The sequence below is a fragment of the Xyrauchen texanus genome, chromosome 50, assembly GCF_025860055.1.
Source record: "Xyrauchen texanus isolate HMW12.3.18 chromosome 50, RBS_HiC_50CHRs, whole genome shotgun sequence".
Classification (NCBI taxonomy): domain Eukaryota; kingdom Metazoa; phylum Chordata; class Actinopteri; order Cypriniformes; family Catostomidae; genus Xyrauchen; species Xyrauchen texanus.
Genome location: NC_068325.1, coordinates 12,570,469 through 12,581,615, shown reverse-complemented (window position 1 = coordinate 12,581,615; position 11,147 = coordinate 12,570,469). Strand labels below are relative to the sequence as shown.

Genomic DNA, 11,147 nt, shown 5'->3' with positions numbered 1-11,147 from the left:
GATAAAAGCGTCTTCCAAATGAATAAATGTAAATGTATTTTTTTGTGGTAATCAACATTATGCTAACTTGTATAAAACCCAAAATATTTCTTTAATATCGTAATTTAAAGTCTTAACATTGTTAGTTAGCAGCTGAAGGAGACGTTGAAAGAGAAGAACCCGGTCAAGGATTAGAAGTGAAAAGTATTTGTCCATCACATATGCAAGCAGTTAGAGTGGCTTTCGATAACTGATGGCTTTTGGCACCTCTTTCACAAAAACACATACATACACGTATGTGAGGGGCATGTGGGCCATGGCGTCAACCTTTTGGCTCTGTGTTAGAAGCAGTTGACACAGACAGGAGCTTGTGGGCAGAACTGATCTCATAAAGAGGTGAACAGGCAGCCTCTAACTTTTAATCACACTTTACACCAAAGAGAAGCCACGAGTCAGAGAGGAGAGCGCTCAATCAACACTCCAAGGCAGGTGAGACACTCAGGTCACACACAGACAGGAAAAAGGGGTTGATCTGTGGAGAGTCAGCTGGTTCCAGAAATGATAAGCATCTTCATTGATCTTGATTGTCAACGCCTGGTGACCTGACGAGACTTCGGGAACTGTGAGAAGCTGTGAAGGTAAGAACCGGGCTTTTGTACATACACGAGTGGTCAACTTTGAACACAGGATAAACGTATGATGTAATGATGAGAAAGTATAAACTAACATCCTTTAGCTTTCTGTAGAATTTGAGATAGGCCTATATTACATCAAACAGTGACATTGCCTGAAAAAACATGGCGTTGGCTGAATTGACATATAATTGACATTACATAAGTATGTGTCAATGATTTGTTATGTTAAAAATGATTATGATCATTCAAGGCAATTTTGTAATAATAGTGCAGTTTTAAAATGAGAAGTATAAGATGAGCCTTATCAGATATGCAGACTTAGTTTGAGATGTTTCACATCGATTGTACTCGGTAGCTGATGTGCACAACTGGACATAATTCAAACTCATTGAAGACGTAACCTTTGGTTTACTTCAAGCATTTCAGTCATCAAATCTCCCTATATTGGTGTATAAATCAGTATAGAGCTTTTAGTTTCAATCTTTTCCAATCTTTCGATCTCAGGGTGGGGGCGTACATTGTTTAAACCAGTCGCAAACTGTTTGAAACTGTCCAGTATCATGGTAACTATGTGGTTAATGTGATATGTATTTATGTAGCATTTTGCACATATAAATGTCTCTGAGATATCATTTGATTTTTCAGACATCTTGACAGTGTGTAATATAAGAGGTCTGATATAAAGGTAAAAATGGAATTTAACGTTAAATAAAAAATGTAACAGTTGCTCTGTATTTGGACATTGTCATACAAGACTATATAGACTGGACTGGATGATTAGACTTCTTTTAATATAATCTTTGTCATTGTAAATTACAACATGTGTATTACTTTTTCTTCAAGACCTTAAATTTTTTCAGCTTTTGAAAGCTTCAAAAGCGTGATAAAGATCTTGTGAGGCTGGTAAATGTGGGTAGTTGTTAAAGGGATGTGTGGTGTGGCATCTCCAATATCTTACATTATTTTAAGTATAAGACAATAGCTCCAAAACATATTCAAACCAAAGTTGTAAATGGCCTCTCTCATGCAATTGTGGCTTGTTCAGAGCTATGCAAATAAAGTTATTTATTCAGTTGTGACTAATTCACGCATTCATCATTCACTCTGCATCTCATAAGACAATTTTGCAACATATTAATGCAAAATAACAAAGTATGTAAGAAAATTCACATCTGTCCATATCATACAGCAACTGAAACTATATACTTTCAAGGAAAAAAATTAGAAACAACTTTTTGCAAGCAGGTGTTATTTTCCATGCAAACATCTGAGACTCTCACTTGAAAACATATAAAAACTGAGAAAAAAAATAAAGATATAACCATAAGCCAGGAAATAAACAGACAAGCAGATGGTTAGGGGAAAAAGAAACTAGCAAGGTGGCAAAAAAGCAGAAGTTTAGGCGCTACTTACTGAACAGCACCATCTAAACATAGAGCGTCAGTACGCTACAGGTGCAGGCCTGGCCGAGTCCTCAAGAGGCCTTGAGGCAATCATTCAACTACAGTCAGTCTTCAAAAGCCTTGTTTTTGATGCCCATTAGACAAATATCATTAATGTGAAATACTACATCATAACTCTCCATATACAGTGGGGTCCATATTGAAAATCTGGGAATCCAAATCTTAAAACCTGGAAATAAACCTAGACTTACAATCACATAGAACGCATTTTTTCATCTATTGTTTTTGTTTGTGAACAAGCACTAAACAGATATTTTTGAGCATTGCGCCATGTCTCACTGTTTTGTTTTTTCTTTTTCTCAGTGTCTCGTGCATAAACGCACATATTTTAGACAGGTTAAACAGCTCAGACTAAAATGAAAATTCACTCATCATTTAATCACCCTCAAGCTATCCCAGATGTGTATGACTTTCTTTTTTCTGCTGAACACCATCAAAGATTTTTAGAAGAATGTTTCAGCTCTGTAGGTCCATACAATGCAAGTGAATGGTGATCAGGCATTTGAAGCTCCAAAAAGTATTCCAGATGTCTCCTGTGGTTTAATCAAGGTCTTGTGAAGCAATTCAGATGGTTTTGGGTGAGATTAGACCAGAGACTATTTAGCAGAGATGGGCCACTTCTACAAAAATGTAATTCAACGGATGTAGAAAGAAGTCCCAGCTTACAGGTAAAAGAGCCAATCATCTTTTAGATACAGATATCACACGTAACAATTTTTTTTTTAGGGTCATCTGAGGTAATGAAGCACAATTTTTTAGATTTTACTGCTGATTTGAAATATGTTCTTTGATCATAATCTTAACCAACCGTTTAAGATATTTCATTGTTACCCCATTCAAGTAGATAGGAGCTGACTTTCATGACTAGAAATAGCCTCCCGAAAGCATTCCAAAGATGGCCGCCAGTGGACTGACTTCCTAGAAAGACTTTGGATCAGACAAAAATATAACTCCTTTTTTCACTATAAATCTTGACAGCAGTCGCCTTGGCGATCATGATCTCAAGATGGTTAACACCTCCTTGTGCCTTACAGATGCGCAGAGCTCTAGATGGTGCTATAGAAAGTGTTTCGAACTTGAAATCATGATTGCCAAGGAGACAAAATAGAGTTATATTTTTGGTCTGTTCTCACCAAAACCAACTGGATCACTTTAGAAGACATTGGTTTAATAGCTGGAGTCTGATTGATTACTTTTTATGTTGACTTTATTTGCTTTTTGGAGCTTCAAAGGCCTGATCACCATTCACGTGCATTGTTTGGACCTACAGAGCTGAGATATTCTTCTAAAAATCCTCATTTGTGTCTAGCAGATAAAAGAAAGTTGTACACATCTAGGATGGCATGAGGGTGAGCACATTTTAAAAAACGTGTCTCAAGATGTGTTCTCTTCAATTCTTTGCACTGCATCTAACTTTTTAAGTGCAAAAACGCAGGTGTATTCAGTTCCAGCACATTTTGTTAGGGTCCATGTTAGGGTTAGGTAGGAATTCTTGGGACCGATACAAAATGCATTCATCTGGCCCCCTCCAGTCTATTTTCCATTTGGGGAGTGCGGACAGTTATCCTATCAATGTACACTACCAGGGCATGTTTCGCGGTTGTGCGCTGTCCTCATGTTTATATCCACGTCTCCCGCCATATGCATTTAAATGCGCTCTACTACATGAATAGCCTTTCTGGGGGCTACTCCAGGCCCCCCTCACAAGCTTGTAGAGTTCTTGCCAGCTCAAACGATTCTCTCATTAAAACAAAAAGGGGAAAATACTAAATACTATAAAAAAAACAAAAACAAATAGAAGCATTTTCACAAGTGGATTCTTGAACCTCACTGTAACATAGACCATTGAGCATACAGCAGTTATAATACTGTCTTGTGTTTATGCATGTTAAACTACAAAGCATAATTTAATTTAAAGAGCTGCATGAGGTTTTTGGTTAACTGGCTAACTTCTAATTATTGTATACTCAACACAGGAAGGGGAAAAGCATGAGAACCACTACATTTGATGCTCTCTCCGTGTATGCAAGTGTGTGTATGTGTAATTGTGTGTTTGTGTGTATGGCTGTGGCACAGCAAAAAAGCAGGCAGAGGGTATATTTAGCTATCCAGTATGTGTCACCTCCACCACACCAACATTGTCTGCATATTAGTGTTTTGAGCCCATGTCCGCATTAACTGGCTGACAAACAACAAATACATCTAAACATAAAAGGGAAAGGCCATTCAAAAATGAAAATTCTGTCATTTACTCTCCCTCATGTCGTGCAAACAGTCTAATGTTGTTGCTAAAGAGAAAGTCATACAGATTTGGAATAATAAGGGGTGAGTAAATGACATAATTTTTATTTTAGGGTAAACCAGCCCTTAATTGTGCAAAGGTATATTCTATATTTACAGTTACTGTACATTTCCCCAGAGGTTGAGCTTCAAAATCTACTACACATAATGTGGAACTGCCTGCAAAATGCCATTCGCAACTTATGTAAAATGTGCATCATTTTCACATACTACCAAATTGGCTGAAAATAAACAGTGTGATATTACTAGCAATTATAATCATTAACAAATGTCTTAGATTGCATGTTAAGTACATCTAAAGTGATGAAACCAGACATGAAATATCGGAAACGCAAGGTGAGAATTTTGACTGCAACTCGATGCTACATGTTTAGAGGGGAGCAGCAAACTGTTGATGTGGAACGGCTCATGTGAACGACTCGCGACAAACTTCTTCAAATTATGCTATCATAACCCACTACTCCTTTAACAAGTTGACACCTAAATGTTTGTTCTAGCACATCACCAAGAAATGTTGACTGATAAAGTGAATTAGGTTAGTCTTGGAGTAGAACCACATGTCAATGTGGTTAGCATGGCCCACACAATTATTAAAAAAAAGCCTGTTTACAAACTAACACTGGTTATATGGGTGTTAGGCGTAAGAATTCCATTGACCCATGGGAAAATATTAAATGACCAATGTGTTAAGGGTTGTTGAATTTTGTCTGTGGAAATATGCAGATTTATGTTGCCTATTCATGGGTCATTTACTGTATGCATATTTACAGTGCTTGCCAGGCAGTACTGTATTGTTATCCCTCAAACATTTTGTATCCCTTCAAGTAGTAAACCGCTGCAATAAATTCAGCCTGAATTACTTAGCGTTAACTGACATTTTCAGCAATCCGACCACTGACCATGATGACATCACTGTAATATTTGCATACTATTATAAGTTTGCTCTTCTTTCATACAGATATTTGCATAATACATTGATTGTAAAATATCCTGTAAAAACATGCTGTGTACCAAACATTTTTCACAGCCGAATAAAAAAGATCCACACTTATTTTATATATTTAATTTATATAAAATAAAAGCCTAAAACCTAAGGCCATTTCCACACCTGTTTATGCAAATGTTTACGCTTCTCATTCACACTAAAAAAAGGGGTTTTCAAACAAAACTGGATTAGTATGCATATGGCCTAAGCTTTGCAAATAACACTATTCTTCTTCTGCCTAGCAAGCAATGATATTTCCTTCAGAAGTTACAATATTGCCATCCAGATAACACACGTACATCTCCGAGATGTCCGTTTTTGATCTTTTCATCTGGAAAGCATCACAATCTAATTCAAATCTGCTAAATATCTTAAAAAGATCAGATTTACAAACATTCTTACTCATAAACGTCTCAAAGACATTTGCTGAATGCAGAGTCGGAGCCAGAATAATTTGCCCAAGGGGGCATTTGAAATTTCGATGGGGGCACAGATGTAACGCTGCTGAACGCCCCCCCACAATATCTTTGTTGTCATCTGAAATGCAGCACGAGTCATGGCTTTGATAGCTATGCACATGCATAAGCTCAACTGATACATCACCAAACATTAGAAATAACTCAAATCTGTTAACATGAAAAAGCTTTGACAGTTACAATTATTGTGCACATTTTCTCACTTTCCTAATAATGAATTATTTAAAAATAAGCACGAGGCAAAAGCTCATTAAAAACTGTACAGTAACTAAAATTGCCAATGTGAGAACTATAACATTCTGTCGAATAAAAGCTGGATTGAGGCTTGCAAACCACACTAACCTAAACACCTCCTAAAGTAGAGAGCATGATATATGTTCACTTCCTGGTGTTGTGAAGCAGAGGCTGCAGCCAGAAGACGCTTCCTTATCCCTTGCCTGTATTCATGTGTCTGAAATATGCCAAAAATAGACACATTTATAGACAAAATAAACAAAAAGTTAATACTAAATATGATTGTCTAATAAATGTCTAATCAAATGATCCTCTGGAGTGCACACTCCAAAAAATTGCCTATATTTAAGAGTTATGCATTTCAATTTCCTAAAAAAATAAATGAATACAATTTTAGTAATGTCATGTTTTAAAAACCTAATTCAATTTGATGAAATTTTATTATGATTTTGTTTGTTCATAAAATTCTATCCTTTTATCAACATAAATAAAACAAGACAACTTCACTTATATTCATAATCAAAGCACAGCAATCGGTATAGTAAACCGCTGGACTCACTATTAAGTGAACTCGCTGAGTGCTTGTCTTGCCGACCACATCTCTCCCTCCATGCGTGCACTTTTCTTAAATCCATTTCCTTCTTTTGAGCCTTTGAGCTCAGTCTCTGACTGAATTAAATGGCAAAAAACACTTTTCTAATTAAGAAGAGATTGATAGTCAATTGATAGTCACATATTTTACAATTGAGTTGATTATTCTGGCTGTCAAAAAAAGTTAAACTATTTAAAAGATTAGAAATAAATTATTAAAATTGGTTCAAATACAACATTTTGACAGAGGGGGCACTACCCCCTGTGGTGCCGACCCTGGCTGAATAACTTCTTCTAGACGTATTCCAGATACGGGTGATGTATGTGTGCAATCAGTGCACTCACTCGTTTAACTGGTTGTCTCTCAATTGCTCTACTTCAAACAATTGTTTTTACATTTGAGTGGCAATGAATTACTGTTCTCGCACATGCATACACACTCTCGCACAAACTGGTCAGTGTAGTGGCACACTGCAGGCTTGGTCTCATAGCTGTGGTTTGAGCAAGCATGCATCTTCCAGATTTAAACACACAAATCAAATAGACATCTGGGTGATGTACGTGTGCAATCAGTGCCCTCACTGTTTTAACTGGTTGTCTCTCAATTGTTCGTCCGCAAAAGCTACTTCAAACAATTGTTTTTACATTTGAGTGGCAATGAATTACTGTCTCGCACATGCACACACACTCTCGCACAAACTGGTCAGTGTAGTGGCACACTGCAGGCTCGGTCTCTATAGTTGTGGTTTGAGAGAGCATCCACAATTCATCCCCTCCACACCAAGGCCATGCTCCTGCGCTGTGTTCAACAAACACACAATGCATCATTGGCTCGTGGCTTGGCCTAGCAGTCTGTTTGTTTTGCTCTGTGGTGAGCTTTCATACCCATCTCTGTCACGCTATGAGCCAAGATTTCCAGTTCACGTAAAGGTAGATAAGATAAAAGAAAGGGATGAGCAGGATGTGGTTTGCCTGCAAGAGAACACAGGCACTGTTAACTGGGAGAAAGGTTCTGAAGAGGCAAATGAGAAACCACAGTAAGCTTTGAGGAAAATGAACGAGGGAACAAGTCTCAAACTGCACACATGACTAGAAGATTTAGGCGTACCCTGATTCTACTGTTGAGATATTATATGATGTATAATATATCATCTAGTACAGCAGGTTTAAAAATCCCATGATATCAAAGGGACTGTGAGAGTTAAACAAGCCCAAGATGGTTTGAGTTAGTCCAGCCAGGCCAAGCTGACCTTCAGCTGGTCACAAACAGATGAGGTTTTGAGGTCAATACTCTATTTAGTTTTAAATCAACAAAACCTATGGTGGTTACCTACCCTAAACCTAAACATAACTGATAGTGTTATAAAATAAAAATATTAGATGAAAAATGCTATTCATGAGGCAACTACGTCATTTTGTGGTTCTTCTATTACACTTTTGGCACTGGACTTCGCAATGCAAGTGCAACAATCTATCGGTTGAGCTACAACAGCACTTGTTCGAGCTTGAATAAGCATGTAAATGATTTGGCTATGCAATGTAAACGTTCAAATGTGTCACCTTTCAAGTCATACATAAAAGTGTCTTGATGTCATAAGACAGCCTTTTGTGAGGAACAGAAGGGAAATATGTGTTTATAAATGGATAATTATAAAATAATAATCTGCTGTTTTACTTGTGATGTGTGAAAGTGAATAAAAGTAATTGTTGTAGTGCTTCTAGTGTTTATTACTCCCCGAAACTGCCACGATACGTACAAGGAGCCACATAAAAAAACATTGTGTAGGTATAGTAACGTGATTCTAGGAGACCAGGTTGTAGCTACTAGTTACAATTGTACGCCAAAAAGTTCAGTCACAGTATTTTTGTTTCAGAAAAATGGGCCAAATATATTGATGATTCATCCTTTACTTGCTGATTATCTAACAATTTGTTCATTCAAATGCTTTCTAGAATTAGAAATCCCCTCACCTTAATACTACCTGACAAGCAAAAGCAAGTAATATATCATGGCTCATGTCTGACAAACAAAAGCCTTTTCAATAAAATAAAATACAATTCTACTTGTAAAAAGAAACAAGGCCTTAGATTTTTCCCACCTCAAATTCCGGTTTCAGTAATAAATACACGAACACAAGCATGAAAACTACTTGTCGTGCAATTTATGTTTGCTCTATATAAAACTAACATGAGTCGATGTTACTAATATGGTTTAATGAAAGGAAACTATCTTGTATCTGGCCTTTAGTCTGGAAAGGAAGCTACAATGACCACTTAGAAGTGCGAGTATAGAGCGAGTACAATGTGTCAATGACATCAGACAGGAAGAATGTCTGTACAGTTGCAGCAAGCTTACTTAGTAAGATATAGCTCTGTTAGTAACTATCTGCTTATGTCTGTAAGCCTCAGTCAATTATTCTTCCATTGGTAACCCACAGAATTATAGACCATCAGACAGTGTGGGGGCTCTTGGAACCCTGAGTGGGAAGGTTTGGGTTCCCACCAATGACTGATTCACCCCAGTGGTCAGGTTTGTTGTCAAAGGATGCAATAAACACCCCCAATGTTTGTCATTGACACAATGCATAAAACAATGCTTAATAGTCTCTTTATAGTTAGGCTCTGATGTGGCTTTGGTCAAGTGTTTCTTTAGCATTAGTCAGGAATTGGATGACCTGAAGAGTTCAAACAAATTGCCCAGAACCCTTCTAAATCCATCAAACAGACCAGCCAACTAGCTTTAACAACAATGGTTATTACTATAACTTTAGTTGCCTTATTTATTGCCAACTACTCAACTGACTAGTGCAACTGCATTACTCAATAATAACAGTGGCCATGAGGGGAATTTTTGTCTTACTACCTCATTTACACCACTAATGCTCATGATAGGAACTTTACAGGAAGCCAATCTGTGAATTACGTAACGAGTCAAGTTTTAGATTTAGAAGTGAGCAACCTGTAACCGTGCTAGTATCGAGCAGGTAAATGTCGATTTCAACAGAAATTGCTACTAAATGACAATCATGTCTTCTTGCAGACTATATCAATGACTCCTTGGTGTAATTTGAGACACAAATAAACCAGCAGACCACCTGCAAAGGAAATAACTTTGCCCTTTCATTATAGGTACAGGTTCTGGTGGCAACATGACTGAGAGATGAACTTAGGACTCATATCTGACTAAACCAAGATACCACATTGAGAAAGACAACAGGTGCATATTGTGTGAAACCAACCAGAAACTTGTACATCTCATCTGGGCAGGTGATAATGGAGTCTGCTTTCTCACAAGTAAGTTGGGAAGCTGAGGCAGAAGCTGAGGAAGCATCTCTAAGGGGTCTGGGCTTGCGTCGCAAACGAGAATTCATCCCAGAGGAGAAGAAAGATGCAATCTACTGGGAAAAACGGCGCAAGAACAACGAAGCGGCCAAACGTTCACGAGAAAAACGAAGGGTCAACGACTATGTTCTGGAGACACGATTGGTTTCAATGAGTGAGGAGAATGCTCGTCTACGAGCCGAGTTGTTGGCGCTAAAGCTTCGGTATGGTGTTCTCAGCCCTGGGGTATCTTATTCCTCATCTCAAAGGGCCCTGTCTCAACTTCACCCACTGGCCCCACAACCTCTGATCTCTTGCCCAGACAAAGACCTCTACTGGGCTAGAAAGGAAGACAGAGAATCTTCCAATCTGCCTGGAAACCAGCAGCCACCCATTGGTTTGGGAACCCACCCTGGGTCAGCATTCCTGCCCACACACCCTATGGCCTTACGAAGAAATTACCCATACTTTCTAGAATTTCCCAGCCTCCATTCTCCTACAACTACACCTTTACTCTTACCGCCACACTTTGCCTCAGCAGCCTCCCCTTGGGCAGGTAGACCCCTGCTCCAGCCAGGGAATCAGAGGATCTTGTCAGACGAAGAAGGTGAACAGCAGGTGCCGGCAGATTCCAGCGCTGCACTGCCCCATAAACTCAGACTGAAGACGCAAAACTCACAGCGCAAAGACAATGGAACTAAATCTGCATCTCCGATCCCAGTATATATGTCAGATTGAAAAGCTATAGGGTAGAATGACTCAGCAGTTATGAGTCATCCTGCTTATTTGCCACAGTTTCCAATTGTCAAAACTGTAATTATTTTGCATATTTCCATTATCAAGGTGGAAAGAGGCAACACTGAATTGGGATGATGAAAGATGGTACATGGGAAGCTTTTTTTAATATTTGACATATTCACTTCTTCTTTTTTATGAATTTGTCATGGATCCCGTAACATCTGGTTTCAAATTAGGAAAATAACTACTAATCTGATTGATGAAAAGGAATCTGATGTCACACTGACCTCAGGAATTAAAAGGTTACTTCTGATACCTCAAAGTAATTCTGTAAGAGAAAAAGAAAAAGAACTGAATAAGAGGTTGAATCTGTACATACTGGAACATTTTACATTTGGGTATCATGAGTAAACCATTATCAAAA

At 38.1% G+C, this 11,147-nt stretch overlaps 1 protein-coding gene across 1 annotated transcript; it reads left to right on the top strand.

Moving 5' to 3' along the window:
• The first annotated feature begins 470 nt into the window (after positions 1-470).
• LOC127641478 (nuclear factor interleukin-3-regulated protein-like) lies at positions 471-11,147 on the top strand. The gene is made up of 2 exons (XM_052124507.1): positions 471-617; positions 9,794-11,147. Exon 2 carries the CDS (start codon positions 9,938-9,940, stop codon positions 10,721-10,723), a length of 786 nt encoding a protein of 261 aa, XP_051980467.1. The 5' UTR covers positions 471-617; positions 9,794-9,937; the 3' UTR covers positions 10,724-11,147.